Below are 19,302 nucleotides of genomic sequence, written 5' to 3'. Positions count from 1 at the left end.
AAAACCAACCCACCGAAATATGCCCAGAAACAGAATGGGAAATTGACCTCTTCTGTTATGTCATTACTTTCCATATGTGTGTGCCAGAAGAATTTGGCAGTAATTTGGAATGTGATTCGCTATAGTCTGGTATTTAAAATAGTGCTAAAATCAACTATCACATTTTCCAGGACCTATCAAATTTTGAAATTCTCTGTAATTTCATTTCAGCTGCTGTTTCAAGGAAGCATGCACAAATGATAATCAACTGGTGTGAGTAGGGATGTCAGAGAATTTCGCCATGAATCTTGGGGAGGCCGAATGCCAGTGCATTTGGCCCCCCGAAATTGGTGGCGAAACGGTCTGCCCCCCGCCCCCCCTGGGACGGGACTTACCTTCGGCGAAACTTCCTGGCGGCGGCGGCTCCGGAGGCGGCTCCCGCAGCGGTTCAGTGGGGGTGGCTGCGGCAGCCTGTCTTCTGACAGGCTGCCGCTGCCGCCATTTCCAAGAAAATAAAAAGTGATAGCCTACGTAAAGATTTACGTAGCCTATCATGGCTAAATTTTAAAAAAACACCATGATAGGCTATGTAAATGTTTACGTAGCCTATCACGGCTGAGTAAAACAAAAACAAAAATGTACGTACGCAAATGCGTTCCTTATTGCGTTCCTTATTTTGGAACATCCTAGTCTATGTAAACATTTACGTAGACTACGGCGAAAATAAGGGGAACGCAAATAGCGTAGACTAAGACGTGCCAAAATAAGGAATGCAAATGGCGGCGCCCATGGGCGCCGCCATTTGTGTAGCGTGTTATTTTATTTTTTTTACTCGTCCGTGATAGGCTACGTAAACATTTACGTAGCCTATCACGGCTGACTGCAGGGACGCAAACGGCAGCGGCTATGGCCGCCACCATTTGCGGACCCGGCCGGCCAGAATTTCGGGGGGGGAGGGATGGAGCACCTCCCCTCCCGGCCAGAATTTCAGGGGGGAGGGACGGAGCGCCTCCCCCCCACCTTGAATCAATTTCGTTAAAAGGTAAGTGACTTTCGTACATCCCTAGGAGGAGGGGGAACCAAATTCTCTTTCCATTAGGGATTAAAAAAACAGTTTATTTTTGGCCTCTGTCAGTTCCATATATGTTCCTGTATAAATCCATTTCTTCCCATTTCTGCATAAAATATGCAATTAAAAAAATGAAGATTTCTACGTATATATTATTTAAATATGCATTTTGAACATATTTTCTCCCACATTTTGAACCTCTTTTCTCACCCATTTCTGAACATATTTTATTTCAAAGTACAGATTCCTAAACATATTTCAACATAAAATACACAATTTGGATGTGTTTTTGTACGTTTTTGCACCAAGAACAACATCACAAAACCCACACTAGGTCAGTACATACAGATCAGGTCAATTTGGGCTGGAATGCTCAAGGAATGAATCCCTCAAGCATCCCTACTTTCCAGCCCTTCTACAGTACAGTAGTACACCAGGTCCCAATTATTTTCACTGAGGGCAAGTATAAGAGGAATGTTGTCTTTTGAAAGCTTTTTATGACTCCCCTGTTGGTTCTAGGGATGGATGGATGCATTCACACCCAGCTTTCTTGGGCGCTCACCCAACTGCTGCCCATCCGTTTGTGGCAGTGTCGATAGGGATGTACGAAATCCCTACCTGCCTCCGTTCCAGTCAATCCATGGTGGTGGGGAGGCACTCCGTCCCTCCCCCCGGAATCTTCCCTGGCCCACTCCGCTCCGTGGTGGCTCCGCAGAGCTGCCAGCTGGGGCCAGCCTCAGCCGGAGTTCCATCCGCAGCTGGGCTGCTGCAGCCGCAAATGGCGGCCACCATAGTAGCCGCTATTTGCGTCCTTGCAGTAAGCCGTGATAGGCTACATAAGTATTTACATAGCCTATCATGGCAAAAGGCAGCCACGCAAATGGTAGCTGCCATTTGCGTGGCTGCCGTTTGCTGTGATAGGCTACATAAATACTTATGTAGCCTATCACGGCTTACTGCAAGGATGCAAATGGTAGCTGCTATGTTGGCTGCCATTTGCAGCTGCAGCAGCCCAGCAGTGCTGGGAGACCAGCTGGAGCCGCCGCTGCACCTGCCACCGCCGCATCCGCCAGAGCCACAGGATCCGGCACCAGGTACGTTCCGTCCCGTACCTGGCGCCGGATCCTGTGGCTCTGGTACGTTCCGTCCATTTGTGCAACATCTAGGGGTGTACGAAACCCCCCTTACCTGACTCCGCCGGGTTCTGCTGGGGGGGAGGCACTCCATCCCTCCCCCTGGAATCCTCGCTGGGGTGGGAGGCGCTCCACGCCTCCCCTCAGAATCCTGGCTGGCCGGTTCCGCTCTGTGGGGATTTCGCGGAGCCACTGGCCAGCTCCGCCAGCAGCCGCACATCTGGCTGCTGGCTAGCAGGGACACAAATGGCGGCAGCCATAGCCACCGCCATTTGTGTCCCTGTAGTCAGCCGTGATAGGCTATGTAAATACTTACGTAGCCTATCATGTTTGGGTTAAAACACAAAACGTGTACGCAAATGGAGGCTGCTACGGCCGCTGCCATTTGCATTCCTTATTTTTGGCCATCTTAGTCTACGTAAATGTTTACATAGACTAAGACGGCAAAAATAAAGGGGAACGCAAATAGCATCCACTACGCTATTTGCATTCCCCCTTAGTTTTGCTGTCTTAGTCTATGTAAATATTTACGTAGACTAAGACGGCCAAAAATAAGGAACGCAAATGACAGCGGCCGTAGCCGCCGCCATTTGCGTACGCATTTTGTTTTTTAACCCAAACGTAATAGGCTACATAAGTCTTTACATAGCCTATCATGAATGGGAGGGGAACAGACTGCAAATGGTGGAGGCGGTGGCAGCCGGTCAGAAGACCAGCTGCTGCTGCCGCTGCTGAAGCCGCCGCTGGAGCCGCCGTCCAGAACATCCGCCCCAGGTAAGTCTCGTCCTGGGGGGGATCCGCAGGGGGCGGGGGGTGGCAAGCCATTCTGCCACGGAGTTCGGGGGGCTGAATGCACTGGCATTCGGCCTCACTGAGATCCGTGGTGGAATTCTCTGACATCCCTAGCAACATTAGAGGTATGAATGCTCCATTCATGCTTGTAACGTTGCATGAATGGTCCCTCTAAAGCCATCAACTATGTAATATTACCTTCCCAGAAGAGCCTGAGCTGCCATTCTTGCACAAAATGGTTGCTCACTATGAGGTTGGACAGCTTCTGGGTGCTTGCTGAGGCACAGGGAGTTCAACAAGTGGGTCCACGAGTGCCCCACGGCTCAGTGAGCGGGCTCTGGGAGTGCGAGAGAGGGGGAGTCCATTGGACTCCACCCACCCACCTAGACTCTTGTAGCATCCCTAGTTGGTTCCAATATTTGACTCAGGCATGTGCAACACTGTCCCAAAGCCCACTTCAAGGTCCAACAGTGAGATGCAGTGAGATGCTAAGGTCCCTGGGGGATTGAGCCCTCAGGCTAGGGAATGTCCATGTTCTCCAGTATTCCACAGGGATGTATAAGAAATTGGTTTCAGTTCATTTTTTAATCAAGATTTACTCAATTCACATCTCCTGAACTGCACATGCAAACTGCAGTTGAAGTCCATACATTTCTGAGCTTGCAATGTGATTCACAGACCAAAAGAAATGTGTTTGACAGCATGTGTACATTTGAAAAATGTGCATGGAAAACTGCATACTTTTGAAAAAGTGCTCACAAACATGTATTAATCAATGGGAAAAGAATGCATACATTTCAAAGATGTACACAACTGATGTATATATTCAGAAAAATACAGACAAAATACCTACAAATGTTCATGTGAGAAGAACTGCCCCCCCTCCCCGAAATAGACTGAAGATGGAATGAGTTTCTAAGTGGAACTTGGAGAACGTTGATGACTTCAGGGTTTGCTTGTATGCCCATCCCTAGTGTTCCTTAATGTCTGCTTCAGAACAGAGCTGGGCAAAACATGGCCCATGGGCTGCATATTCTCCTGAACTGTTTTGCAGCTCCTGAATTGTTTTGTAGCCCCTGCCACCCTCAAAGTGCCACTTCAGTGTGGTGGAAGAAAAAAGACACATTTTTCCCTTTAAAACAATGTGAGCAGTGAGCACATGCTAGGGATGTCAGAGAATTCCGCAATGGATCTCAGCAAAACGGCAAAAAAAAAAAAAAAAAAGGAATGCAAATAGCACCCACTACGCTATTTGTGTTCCCCTTTTTTTTGCCGTAAAAGCCTCCGTAAATATTTACATAGGCTAGAACGGTGAAAAATAGGGAACTTAAATGGCGGCCACCATAGCCACCACCATTTGTGTACGCTGGTGTTTTTTTTTTTGGGGGGGGGGTTAGCTGTGATAGCCTACATAAATACTTACGTAGCCTATCACAACTGCAAGGACACCAATGGTGGCTGCAGCAGCCCGGCCGCGGCCGGCCAGGAGACCAGCCGCCAGATCTGCCGCCGCCGCCGCTACCAGAGCCGCCACCGCTGAATCCGCCGCATCCGCCCCAGATAAGTTCCATCCTGGGGGGATTCCACGGGGGGGGGGCAAGGAGGCCATTCTGTTGGAATTCTCACTGGAATCCATGGCGGAATTCTCTACCATCCCTAATTAGTTCTGGATTTCTGGGCACCTGACAATGTCATGTTGTGTCATCATACACAACACTCTTTTTTGAATGATTAGGATGCATCTGACATGACAAGGTGACAATTAATTAGGTGTGACTGTGGAAATCTTTAGATGATTGGTACATGGTATATGTCCACATTCCCAATCAAGGGTTGTGGAGCTAGTACATTCATAAAACACTCTCTCCGCAATGGTTTTTTTCTTTGGAGAGAAATAAAAGATTCATGTCAGGGGAACTTTGCTGATGAGTGATTAGAATCATAGCCAAATTAAATGATCATCTCTAACTAATTGGATTAGGCTAAATTGAATAATGAAACCTCAAGCTGTATTTAGTGGAACGTGCCTTAAATCCAATTATTAGTCTGTCAAGTGGTGCTAAACAATGGAAATGATCCATTCTATAACCCTTTAATAGGAACTATTAGGGGATGAGGACTAAGATATGAGAAAAAAATGTGCTGCATATATTGAAGGTCAAGAATGATGCAAATGTTAAGAGTCATTAGATTGTTTTGAACGCACATGTACTGTCTTGAACAAGAGAAATTTCTAAAATACTAATTTCTCCTGAGATTTCTCCTGAGTACTCAGGAGAAAGGAGTATTTTAGCAACTTTAGAGTTTTTTCCCCATACTAGAACCAGTGCTTTAGGAATTCTCTCCCCCACCACCCCTTCTTCTTCTTTTGGAAATTCTGAATTTTGTACAGAGTACAATGCATGCAGAGTTAAGAACACAGGATTGCTTTCAACTGTGTCCATCTGCCAGCAAGACAGACACTGCTGGCAGAACAAATTACCCCTCCTCCTGCCCACACACCCTAAATCATCTCTGCAACTTTGGAAGACCATCCAGATAAGATTTGGGAGACACAGGAGGGTGCAAAGGAGAGGAAAGGATGAGAAAGTCTTGTTCAACAAATGGAGGTCTACTGATGTGACATTTGATGGAACCCATGAGAACGTAAGACGTACCTTGCTAGATCAGACCAAATGCCTAATCTAGTCCTGCATCCTGTTTCCCACAGTGAGGAACCAGATTCCTATGGGAAGCCTATACGTAGGACATAAGTAGGACATAAGGGGGATTGTGTGGTGTTTGGTGTTTTGTTTTTCCTGCTGTTGCTTCCCATTGACTGGTATTCAGATGTATGTTACTTCTGATCCTGGAGGTAGCATGTAGCCATCATGACTGGCAGCCATTGATATATCACTGTATCCTCCATGAATTTGTCCTAATCCCATAAAAAGAGCATAAGAAAAAGTAGTAGAGCTTTATTTTTACCATGCCCCATGGTGGAGCTTGAACACATTTCTGGTTTCCCTGAGCCTATGCCAGTGAACTATATTTGATGGTGCTTCTGGTTCTTTCCTGACTTTCCACTCTCTGTGTTACTAATGAGCATTTGTGCCTGCTGGCTTGCACTCATAATTGCATCAATATTCTTTTTGTGTGGAATTTTACCAATATGCAGGAGTCTTGCATCTGAAGTATGAGCTAAAGAACCAAACAAAAAGAACCCTTAATGCGTTGGTAACGTAGAAGAGGAAAAAAGAAAGATGCAAATGAACGAAAGAAACTGAGGGCTGGGGCAAACAACTGCATATGCTCCCAGGTATAGAATTAATTTGTAGAACTTCTCCTCCTTACACCAAAATTCAGGACCGAGTATTGGAAGCAGACACTGCTGAACTTTTGTACATCAGAGACCAAAAGGAAAACAAAATGTAAGTGCACTCTCAGAACTAGGGATGGGATAACCAGAGATGCTTGAGCTCACCATAATTCCTTGAACTTTACTTCAAGTAGGGATGGTGGAGAATTCTGCTACGGACCCCAATGAGGCCGGACTCTAAAGAATCCAGCCCACCGGAGTCTGTGGCAGAACGGAACACTCCCCCTCCCTGCGGAATCTTCTTCGGCTGGGTCCTCTGGCTCTGGAGCGCCAGCGATACAGCTGCCATGCTTTATCACTGGCTGAAGGGGATTGACTGCAGACACATGCCTGGATGCCATTTGTGTCCGCAGTCACTACCTGTCAGCCAGTGATATGGCATGGCCACCATATCACTGGCGCTTCAGAGCCAGCCAGCAGCTCTGCGGAATTACCGCAGAGCAGAGCAGGCTGACGAGGATTCCGGGGGAGGAATGGATCGCCTCCCCCGTGGGCAGATTCTGCACAGACTGGCAGGCAGGGAATCCATCCATCCCTAACTTCAAGGCTCGGTTCAGCTTGCTCCCATTCTTATTTGCAACCTGGTTTTTTTGGTCGTTCAAATGGAAAGAGTGTGCATTTTTCAAAGATGCACACTTTCCCCCCATTAACTAAAGCATAACAATGTGATTTAAAAATAAATAAATAAATAGAAATTTTAAAGAGTGCATTTCTTAATGTGCGCACTTTTAAAGTGGAGATTTTTCAAATGCAAGTTTGGGAATTTGCAAACATTTTCACATTCACATGGACAGTTGCAAACAGAGCATTTTGGACAGATTTGTAAACCGAAATGACATTCTCATACATCCCTACTCACAATTTTCTATTTCCTTTAAAGAAGGGGGCAGAAGAGGTGAGACTGGAAGCTGAACCATAAATATCATCTCTCTCTCTCTCTCTCTCTCTCTGTGTGTGTGTGTGTGTGTGTGTGTGTGTGTGTGTTTGAAGTGGGGTATGGTGGAGGTTGATAAAAACATTAGTGTGAAAAATGTGAATAGTGAACAGTTAAGACCTTTTTATTCTCCAAAGCTATTAGTAGGTGATCACTGCTGCTTTTATAGTGAAATCTAAACATGTCTACTTAGAAGTAGGGTTGCCACAAAACTTGAAATGGGTCTTTTTTGTGGTCGAATCTAAGGGTTCATACTTCCCAAATGTGTAATGAGCTTCAATCAGATGAATTATAATATTTTTTTGTAATGCAAAAGAAGGTTGATTACAAGTAGAGATGGGCAAATCTGTCAATTTTGTTTTCTTCTTCATTCATTTTTTTAAAAAAATCTCTAGTTCTTTCTCTCCTGAATATGAAGAATTTTTTTGAGTTTTGTTTAATTTTATCCAAAATAAACTGAAATGATCATCCATCTGCATCAGCAAAATCCAATAGGTACAGGTATTCCGAGCATGGAGATGGTTATGATGTATTTTCCTGCCATATAGCTGTTAAAGATGAGAGGCCTATCAGAAAAGAGGTGGCAACCCTAATGAAGCACAAATCAAGCACAAGCCTGCTCCTGAACAAAATCCCCTTTGGCTATTGTTTTCCAAAATTTGGCAAGGTTGCTCCTCTCAGAAGGGGGATCTATCTCCATAATTTTCATTTAATTCTACCAAGAAATAATAATAATAATAATAAAATATTCCCAGTTCCCTTTTTAAAGAAATAGAAATCTATATATAAAGATGCATTAAGCAAAAGAAACTCCCCTGCACCTACTTTTTCTGACGTTGGGCAGGCATCATTCCCTTCTCTGGGGCTACTATGCCTATGTATCATTTGCTTGTTATATGAATGTATATGCTTGCATTGTTAAGTGTAACACAGGTAATATAGGGTTAATAAAGTGTTAGAGATTAAGTGAATGGTGGGAGGGGCGTGTGTGTGTGTGTGTGTATTTCTGAGGTTTTAAAAGGAGAGAGCTGACAGTTAGTCAGATAGGGCCTTAGGGGCTGAAGAATTTAGATCTAGTTAGTGGGGTTTGGGAACCAGAATTTAGAAGGTGTAGAGTAGGGATGTACGAAAGTCACTTACCTTTCCATGGATTATGTTGATGGTGGTGGGGGGAGGCGTTACGTCCCTCCCCCCGGAATCCTCCATGACCGGCTGTGCTCCGCGGCAGCTCCATGGAGCAGCCGGCCAGGCCCAGCCAGGCCAGAGCTGTCCGCAGCCGGATTTCTGGCCGTGGAGGGCTCTGGGGAAAAAAAAAGCATACACAAATGGCGGCGGCTATGGCCGCCACCATTTGCGTTCCTTATTTTGGTCAGTCTTAGTCTACGTAAATATTTATGTAGACTAAGATGGGCCAAAATAAGGAACGCAAATGGCGGCGGCCATAGCCGCTGCCATTTGTGTACACGGTTTTTTATTTATTTTTTAAACCCAGCCATGATAGGCTACGTAAATCTTTATGTAGCCTATCACGTCGTTGTTTTTTTAAAACCCAGCCATGATAGGCTACGTAAATCTTCATGTAGCCTATCACGTCATTTTTTTTTTTACAAGACTGCAAATGGCAGTGGCGGCAGCCAGTTGGAAGACCAGCTGCCGCAGTTGCTGCTGCTGCAGCCACCTCTGGAGCCACCACTGCCCAGAACATCTGCCCCAGGTAAGTCTCGTTCCGGCGGGATCTGCAGGGGGCAGGGGGGTGGCAGGCCATTCCGCCACGGTGTTCGGGGGGCTGAATGCACTGGCATTCGGCCTCACCAAGATCCGTGGCGGAATTCTCTGCCATCCCTAGTGTAGAGTAGGTAAGGTAGGATAACATATTAGGGATGGTGGATAATTCCGTCATGGACTCCAATGAGGCCGGATTCTAAAGAATCCATCCATCCCCGCCCCCCGGGAGTCTGTGGTGGAATGGAACACTTACCTCCACCTCCCCGCAGAATCCTCTTTGGCCAGATCCTCTGGCTCCGGATTGCCAGCGATATGGCCACCATGCCATTTCACTGGCTGAAGGGGATTGACTGAAGACGCAAATGGCATCCAGGTGCCATTTGCAGCCGTAAAGGTCTTAGTTTAAGGTAAATGCAGCCATAAATGGCTGCATTTAGCTTAAACTAAGACCTTTATGGCCGCAAATGGCGTCCTAGATGCCATTTGTGTCCCTGCTTTTCATTCATGCGATACGCTACGCAAAAATTTGCGTAGCCTATCACGTCAAACAGGGACGCAAATAGATGCCATTCCTGGACCCCATTTGTGGCCCTGTTTTTTCACAGTTTTCCACAGTCAATACCCCTCAGCCAGCGATACGGCATGGCGGCTGTATCGCTGGCACTTCAGATCCGGCCGGTGGCTCTGCGGAATTGCTGCGGAGTGGAGCTGGCCAAAGAGGATTCCGGGGGGAGGAACGGATCACCTCCCCCCTGTGGGCAGATTCCCTACATACTGGCAGGTAGGGAATCCACCCATCCCTATCACATATAGATTTATTGATAACAGTATATTATTTTATTTTTGTGTTTAATAACAGGTGTTTTTTTTTAACAACATACAAAATCCTATGTGTTTGGCTTATTGCACTACCATTTCCTCGTTATATCTCCTGTATTGGGTAGAGGGGGACCAATTAGGCATATTGGGGGTCTCTTTAACCCAAAGAGTAAAGAGGCTGAAGCAGTGTGGGTCAGTGAAGGCAACTGACCAAAGTGGAGGCAGACGTCTTGAGTTGGTTATCTTCTCAAGTTCATCAGGCGGAAGCTGTGGATAGTAGAACCCAGGGCAGAACAGTCACAGCCTGCAACTTTCATCCAATTCTGACTAAGAGAAAAAAGTTATAGCATTTTTTCCCCACCCTCTCTCTCTCTATCTCATGCTCATCAATGACAAGCATGACGTTTCAGTTTTCCAAACCTTGGCTTGGGTTGAAATTAGGGATGTCAGAGAATTCCGCCACGGATCTCGGTGAGGCCGAATGCCAGTGCATTTGGACCCCTGAACTCCATGGCGGAATGGCCTGCCACCCCACCGCCCCCCGCGAATTCCCCCAGGGATGAGACTTACCTGGGGCGGATGTTCCGGATGGCAGCGGCTCCAGCAGCGGCTTCGGCAGAGTCAGCGGCGGCTGGTCTTCCGACTGGCTGCCGCCACCACCGCCATTTGCAGTCTCCCCCCCATTCAAGATAGGCTACGTAAAGACTTACGTAGCCTATCATGTCTGGGTTAAAAAAAAAATTGCATACGCAAATGGCAGTGGCTATGGCCGCTGCCATTTGCGTTCCCTATTTTTGGGTGTCTTAGTCTACGTAAATATTTACATAGACTAAGATGGCAAAACTAAGGGGGAACGCAAATAGCGTAGCGGACGCTATTTGAGTTCCCCCTTATTTTCGCCATCTTAGTCTACGTAAATATTTCCATAGACTAAGATGGCCAAAAATAAGGAGTGCAAATGGCGGCGGCCATAGCCACCGCCATTTGCATACGCAATTTTTTTTTTTAACCCTGATGTGATAGGCTACGTAAGTTTTTATGTAGCCTGTCATGGCTGAATACAGGAACGCAAACGGCGGTGGCTACAGCCACCACCATTTGCATCCCTGCTAGCCAGCGGCCGGATGTCCGGCTGCTGGCGGAACTGGCCGGTGGCTCCGTGGAATCCCCGCGGAGCGGAGCCGGCTGGTCAGGATTCCAGGGGGAAGGACGAAGCACCTCCCCCCCCAAACGGAACCCGTCGGAGGCAGGTAAGGGGGGGTTTCATACATCCCTAGTTGAAATGGACCAACTCTTAATTGGCCTGAGTAGAAATGAGGCATTTATGGCCTGTTTTACTGCTATTAATTATTTCCTACCTTTCTTATTTCTGAATTTCTCTTTTATCCTCCTGTTTGCTTTTGCTTTTTCATATTCTGAACAGGAACTATCTTTTCTATATTTGTAAAATACAGTTAATCAATTGTCCTTTGTAAATTCCCATATGAATTGATGTGACCTGCAGCACTGAAGTACGGAATGGAATACACCTCTCTGTCAGATTTCAGAATTATCTGAATGTTGCGACACATGTCTCAGTTTCATTTCATTTATTATATTTCTATACCAGCCCATAGCCGAAGCTCTCTTGGTGGTTCACAACAACAACAACAACAATATTAATAACAACCCATTAAAATACATTATATAAAATATAAAGAACCATTCACACAATGACATAGAATGAATAGTACACACAACAACTAGGGATGGCGGAGAATTTCTCCCTGAATCTTCGGGGGGCTGAGCGCCAATGCATTCGGCCCCCCGAAATCGGCGGTGAAATTCTCCGCCCCCCCACCCCCCCGGACGGGACTTACCTTTGGCGAATGTCCCTCCCGGCGGTGGGTCCCGGCGGCGGTTTGGCGGCGGTTCGGCGCGGTCTCTCGACCGGCTGCCACCGCCGCCATTGCAAAAAAAAAACTAAAGTAAAAAAAAACAAACCACACCCGTGATAGGCTATGTAACGATTTACGTAGCCTATTATGGCTAGATTTCCAAAGACAGCCGTGACAGGCTACGTAAATCATCACATAGCCTATCATGGGTGACTTTGAAAAAAAAAAAAAGCACGTACGCAAATGGCGGTGGCCCATGGGCACCACCATTTGCGTTCCTTATTTTGGCATGTCTAGTCTACGTAAGATTTACATAGACTACGGCGAAAATAAGGGCACGCTATTTGCGTTGCCCTTATTTTCGCCATAGTCTACGTAAATGTTTACGTAGCCTAGATGTGCCAAAATAAGGAACGCAAATGGCGGCGCCCATGGGCTGCCGCCATTTGCGTACGCGCTTTTTTTTTTCAAAGTCACCCGTGTAAGGCTACGTGACGATTTACGTAGCCTATCACAGCTGACTTTGGAAATCTAGCCATGATAGGCTACGTAAATCGTCACGTAGCCTATCACGGGGTCTTTTTTTTTCACTTTTTCTTTCACGGCTGGGGAGACGGGGCGCTTCTCCCCGTCCTGAATTTCGGCCGGGCGAGGCGGGAAGCCTCCCCCCCGGCCTGAATTTCGGCCGGGCGAGGCGGGAAGCCTCTTCCCCTTTGCATGAACTTTGGGGGGGAAAGCGAAGTGCCTCCCCCCCACCGCGAAGCCAAGCTGCGAAAAGGTAAGTGACTTTCGTACATCCCTAACAACAACAAGATATATCTAAAATGATTTAAATCCATCAGCCAGGGACAATCAAGAGACTCATCATATGCTGCCAAACGCCTGAGAGAAGAGGGCTGATTTAACCTGGAGCTGAAAAGACGACAGTGTTGGCTGTAAAAAAAGTCTTTAAAATGTGTATTTTGTGATAAATACATTCGGAAATGTGTTTTAAAAGACAAAACAAGTTCAAATATGTATTTTCAATACATATTTAAATGTGAACTTTCATACTGATATTTAAAATATATTTAATAGGGATGTACGAAAGTGACTTAATTTCGCGGATTATGTTGATGGTGGAGGGGGAGGTGTTCCGTCCCTCCCCCTGGAATCCTCAACAGGGGAGAGGCGATCCGTTCCTCCCCCCCGGAATCCTTGATGGCCAGCTGTGCTCCATGGCAGCTCTGCGGAGCAGCTAACCAGGCTCAGCCCAGCCCAGAGCCATCCGCAGCTGGATTTCTGGCCACGGTGGGCTCTGGGAAAAAACAACAACAACAACTGCGTACGCAAATGGCGGCGCCTACGGCCGCTGCCATTTGCGTTTCTTATTTTTGGCCGTCTGACTCTACGTAAATATTTACGTAGACTATGATGGCGAAAATAAAGGGGAACGCAAATAGCGTAGCGGGCGCTATTTGTGTCCCTTTTTGATTCACCGTTTTAGCCTATGTAAATCTTTACGTAGGCTAAAACGGCGAATCAAAAAGGGATGCAAATAGCGCCCACTATGCTATTTCCATTCCCCTTTATTTTCGCCGTCATAGTCTACGTAAATATTTATGTAGAATAAGACGGCCAAAAATAAGGAACGCAAATGGCGGTGGCCGTAGCCGCCGCCATTTACGTACGCGGTTGTTGTTGCTGTTTTTTAAATCCAACCTGCCATGATAGGGTACGTAAAGATTTACGTAGCCTATCACGTCGTTCTTGTTTTTTTTTAAACCCAGCCATGATAGGCTATGTAAATCTTTACGTACCCTATCATGTCCTTTTTTTTTTTAACAAGACTGGAAATGGCAGCGGTGGCAGCCGGTCAGAAGACCAGCCGCCGCAGCCGCAGCTGCCGCTGCCGCTGGAGCCGCCACCACCCGGAAGATCCGACCCAGGTAAGTCTCGTCCTGGGGGGGGAATCCACGGGTGGGCGGGGGGTGGCAGGCCATTCCGCCACGGAATTCGGGGAGCTGAATGCACTCGCATTCGGCCTCACCGAGATCCGTGGTGGAATTCTCTGACATCCCTAATATTTAATAACACAGATTAATGTGGATTTAAGAGTGACCATATGCACAATTGAAATGGACTGGAAATAGACTGATCCATCCATGAAGGTGCTGAATGGACAAAAGTTTTGGTAGAAGAAGAAAAGGAAGAGGAAGAGGAAGAGGAAGAGGAAGAGGAAGAGGAAGAAGAAGAAGAAGAAGAAGAAGAAGAAGAAGAAGAAGAAGAAGAAAGTACCTACCAAGAGGGCCTGTTCAAAAGGAACCGCTTCACACCAATGGAACATTCCTGTAGAGTCTAGTGCAGTTTCACTCAGCTGTTCTTCCAAGAGTTCTGGAAGTCTAAACAGACAAAACAATGGATGAGGGTAGAGATGGACGAGAGGGACTTACCTGGTCCCGCAGCTTGCTTCGCGGTGGGGGGGAGGCGCTTCACTTCTCCCCCCGAAGTTCAGGCGAGGGGGGGAGGCGCCCCGCCTCACCCGGCCAAAATTCAGGCCAGGGGGGAGGTGACCCATCCCTCGCTGCCGAAATTCAGGCCAGGGAGGAGAGCCCAATCTACCCGGCTGCAAAAAAAGAAGTAAAGTAAAAAACAACAACACACACCTATGATAGGCTACGTAACGATTTACGTAGCCTATCACGGCTAGATTTCCAAAGTCAGCCGTGATAAGCTACGTAAATTGTCACGTAGCCTATCACGGGTGACTTTGGAAAAAAAAAAGCGCATACGCAAATGGCGGCACCCATGGGGCGCCGCCATTTGCATTCCTTAGTTTGGCACGTGTAGTCTACGTAAAGATTTATGTAGACTACAGCGAAAATAAGGGAACGCTATTTGCGTTGCCCTTATTTTCGCCGTAGTCTACGTAAATCTTTACGTAGACTAGACGTGCCAAACTAAGGAACGCAAATGGCGGCGCCCCATGGGCACCGCCATTTGAGTTCACGCTTTTTTTTTTCAAAGTCACCCGTGATAGGCTACGTGACAATTTACGTAGCTTATCACGGCTGACTTTGGAAATCTAGCTATGATAGGCTCTGTAAATCATTACGTAGCCTATCACGGGTGTGTGTGTGTTTTTTTGTACTTTCCTTTTTTATTTTGCAATGGTGGCGGCAGGACCTGGTCAGAAGAACGGCCGCCGCCGCTGCCCCCGCTGAACCGCCGCCAAACCACCGCCGGGACCTGCTGCCGAGAGGGACATTCGCCCGAGGTAAGTCTCATCCGGGGGGGGGGGGGGGGCGGCAGAGAATTTCCCCACCAATTTCAGGGGGCCGAATGCGTTGGCATTCGGCCTCCTGGAGATTTGTGGAGAAATTCTCCGCCATCCCTAGGTGAGGGTGAAGATGAGGATGAAAAGACAACAATTATTACTAAATATAGTAATAATAATCACCCAGGCAGCCTTGTTGAGCTCTGCGATTGCCATTTTTATGTGTGGGGGGGAAGGTGATCGCAAGAATATGCATATTTTCATATGCACAAAATGGGGCCATGGATCACCTATATACAAAAGATTACAGGTACTTGCTTGCCTGTAATCTTGCGTATATGGGCCATTCATGGCCCATTTTCCATATATGAGAATGTGCACATTTTTGCAAATGCTAATATTTGCATATAGGCACAATGGGCCCATGAGTTTGCTGGATGTCAACAGGTGTTTGCTGGATGTCATCTGGCATATTTGGGCTATTTATGGCCCCAATTTGCATATACACGAATATGGACTTTTTTGTAGGGATGTCAGAGAATTCCACCACAGATCTTGGTGAGGCCAAATGCCAGTGCATTCGGGCCCCCAAAATCTGTGGTGGAACGAGCCCCCCCCCATGAAAGGCACGCAAAACAGAGCACTTACCTGCTGCCATCTGTGCTGACTTGCGAATGTCGCTTCCTCATGATGGGAATCATTTGCTTCCTCATCATTCGCTTCCTCATCATAGCCGTGATAGGCTACGTAAATACTAGGGATGTATGAAAGTCACTTACCTTTTTGCCGGTGTGATTTGCGGTGGGGGGGGAGGCACTCTGTCCCTCCCCCCGGAATCCTCCCTGGCCAGCTCAGCTTCACGGCGGAGCAGTTTTGCGTCTGGCCAGGCTGCCGTGATAGGCTACGTAAGTATTTACATAGCCTATCATGGTAAAGGCAGCCACACAAATGGCATAGTGGCTACTGTTTGCATGGCTGACTTTCCCGTGATAGGCTACGTAAATACTTACGTCGCCTATCAAGGAAAGAGCAGCAGCGCAAACGGTGTAGCGGCCGCCATTTGAGCCCCTGCTCTTTGCCGTGATAGGCTACGTAAATACTTACGTAGCCTATCATGGCAGCCTGCCCTGACGCCAATGGCGGCCGCTATGGCGGCCGCCATTTGCATCTGCAGTAGCCGGCCGAGAGACCAGCTGCCGGTGCCAGAGCTGCTACCGGAGCTGCCGCTGCTGGAACATCTGCCCCAGGTAAGCTTCATCCCAGGGGGGATTCCGCGGGGGGGGGGAGGCCATAAATAGCCTATTTACATAGGCTATTACAGCAAATAAAAGGGGAACGCAAATAGCGTAGTGGGAGCTATTTGCTTTCTTTTTTTTCCCGCCATAATAGCCTACGTAAATATTTACGTAGGCTAAAATGGCTAAAAATAGGGAATGCAAATGCTGGCCACCGTAGCCCCCACCATTTGCATACGCTGTTTTTTTTTTTTGGCTTGCCATGATAGGCTACGTAAATACTTACATAGCCTATCACGGCAGCTTCGCAGGACTCAAATGGCAGCTGCTATGGTGGCCGCCATTTGCATCCGCAGCAGCCCGTCCACAGCTGGAACTCCAGCTGCGGATGGCCCTGGCCGGTGGCTCTGCGGAGCCGCCATGGAGCGGAGCTGGCCAGGGAGGATTCTGGGGGGAGGGACGGAGAGCCTCCCCCCCACCGCAAATCACTTCTGCGAAAAGGTAAGTGACTTTCGTACATCCCTACTTTGTGATCATCATTTCCCCCCAAAAAAAATATTGCAGTCATGGAGCTTGATGCCTCTGCCCAGGTGAATGCAAGCAGGGGCTCAGCGAGTGCAATTTGGGGGTGTAGGTGGGGAGGGTTTCCACTGGATTCCTGGACAGGATTGTGCACCCATGCCATCCCTAGCTTTGTTCTTTCCCTAGGGAGTTGAACACAATGGGAGCAATAAAAATGGACTAGGAAATGGTGACAAATGTAAACAGGGGGAGAATTACGGATGCCAGAGAAATCTGCAATGGAACCAAATGAGTTTGGATTTTGAGGAATCCCACTAGCGGATTCTGCAGCAGAGTGTCCACTCCCCTTTCCAGCGGATTCCACAGATTCACATACCATTTTTCTAAATTTCCTGATTTTGTTCACATTCTGTCATAGAAAAATATGCAATTCTTTTTTAAAAAAGCCAAAAATGTGCATTTCCCCCATAGCCTAAGGTATGAAAATTCAGATTTGGGGGGATTTTTGTGCATTTGTGGAGACTTTGTGCAAATGCACAATTACGCAAATTCAGAAACTAAACTATCCAGGTCTGCCAATGGGTGGATGATGGAATGAGAAAGGCACCTAACAATCCACATAACACAGATGGAACAGATTTTACACAATCTATACATCTCTCTCTCTCTCTCTCTCTCTCTCTCTCTATATATATATATATATATATATATATATATTACAAGTACTTAGAGTTAGTTATAATAGAGTATTGGGACTAGGGAATTGTTCTAAAGTTTTAATAGAAAAGGAGAGTTTTGAGGAGTGATTTGGAGGAAGTAACCAAGATGGTCACACAGATGCATTCTGGGTGGCAGTTCCAGGAATATGGGGTTGGAAGGGAGTTGTTTCAGGGAGCAGGAGACCTTGAAATGGCTTAGGGTGGTGGAGCTGGATGAGCAAAGGTTACAGGTAGGGATATAAGAACAGAGATAAGACAGTAGAAAAGGTGGCCATGGAGGGTTTTGAAGGTAAGATTAATAATGTTTTCACGATCCAGGAGTCCACAAGGAAGCCAGCTTAAGGAATGGCATCACATAGTCAGGGCAATGGAGTGCTGGAGAGAGGGGAGCAGGTGAAACACTAGAAGACCAGAAAGGAGAAAATTGCAGAAGGCAAGAGAAGAGATGACTGGGGTGTGGACCAGAATTTTTTTCTGATGGGATGGAAGGAAATGCTGTTTCTTTGTGTGTGTGATCGGAGAAGTGACACGATTTGGTGACAGACTGAATATGGGGGGCGGGGGGCAAAGAAGAGAGAGGAGCGGAAAGAGAAAACTAAAGCTGCATGCCTGATCAACAGGGCAGACAGTGATGTTACAGGAAACAAATGTGGCCTGGCTAACATCAACTTATCTCATCAACACAGACTTCTCCAGCAAAGCAGATTCAGTGATAAATGTAATAATCACAAGTGAGAGCTCTTCAAGGGAAATGCCACATTGCATTTACTTTTGCATTTTCCTTCCACAGCCCTTTGAAAGGAGGTTTGGTGGCTGGGCTGGGCCTCAAACTTGAAATCTCACATTAAGCCTTAAACAGGAGTAGTGAAGCAGTTTTCATCCCACTATCTCAATGGTTGACAGATTTACAACATCACAAACAGTTGGGCAGATATGAAGCCACCTTATACAGAGTCAAATCATTGGCCCATTTATCTTAATAGTTCTACTAAGACTGGCAACAATGTGTGTGTGTATGGGGGGGGGTTCTCAGAGGCAGGGTAGGGCTTAGGGGTGAGGAGCTGTGTGTTTCTCTTGGGTACTGAGCTGAAGGGGGTGCTGAGCTAAGCCTGGTGGTTCAGTGTTTGTTGAGTGTGCTGTCTGCAGTGAGGTAGAACAACAACAACAACAAGAACAACAATCACTATGTGTTCCTAAACTTATTTTCAAAATTCTACAGTTGTTTGGGTACTAATTGTTGTAATCCACTCAGAGAGCATTGGCTACTGGGTGGTATAAAAATGAAATGAAATAAATCATACTAACTACAAAAATGAATGTCTATCATTAACCTTTAAATGATTGTCAGTTTGATGTAATTTGGTCTAAATAAAAATCAGCAGAACACAGCTTTACTTCACTAGGTTTTGCAATGCTGCACAAGCCACACAATGTGGCAACACTGCAAAACTGACTAGGGAGGGCACTGAAGGAGGGATGTGCAAACTCACCCCTGTGCCCTGTCTGGGTTCTCCATACTCCTGCCCAGCCCAAGCCCAAGCTCACCGGTCCCTGGACTGCACTCAAGCCCCTCCGACTCTTGGCGAGCAGCCTGCACTCACCCCAGCAGCCTTGTTGAGCTCTGCGGCCACCATTTCTTAAAAAAAAAAAAAGGTAATCACAAAAACGCACATGTTTCTGTATGCGCGAAATGCACATTTTGCTGATGTGCATATTCTCATGTGTGAAATGTGCATTTTTGCTAAGGCACACATTAGTGTGTGCATGAAAATGTGCATTTTTTGTAAAATATGCATTTTCGATCATACGCAAATTTGGGCATTCGCAAAATGTGTTTTTGCATACGTGACTATGCGCATTCGTAAAATGCGCATTTTCACATGT

General features: G+C 46.8%; 1 protein-coding gene across 1 annotated transcript in view; it reads right to left on the bottom strand.

Moving 5' to 3' along the window:
- Window positions 1-19,302, bottom strand: part of KCNU1 (potassium calcium-activated channel subfamily U member 1) — a 166,534-nt gene that overhangs the window by 44,318 nt on the left and 102,914 nt on the right. The window contains exon 19 of the mRNA XM_084807247.1: window positions 13,968-14,067. Within this exon, the coding sequence (XP_084663373.1) occupies window positions 13,968-14,067 (100 nt within the window). The remainder of the gene's footprint in view (window positions 1-13,967; window positions 14,068-19,302) is intronic.

This window comes from Heloderma suspectum, chromosome 6 (genome assembly GCF_057233095.1).
Source record: "Heloderma suspectum isolate Gila_16-S chromosome 6, 16-S_ref, whole genome shotgun sequence".
In the NCBI taxonomy this organism is placed as follows: domain Eukaryota; kingdom Metazoa; phylum Chordata; class Lepidosauria; order Squamata; family Helodermatidae; genus Heloderma; species Heloderma suspectum.
This window is presented reverse-complemented; position numbering and strand designations above follow the sequence as displayed.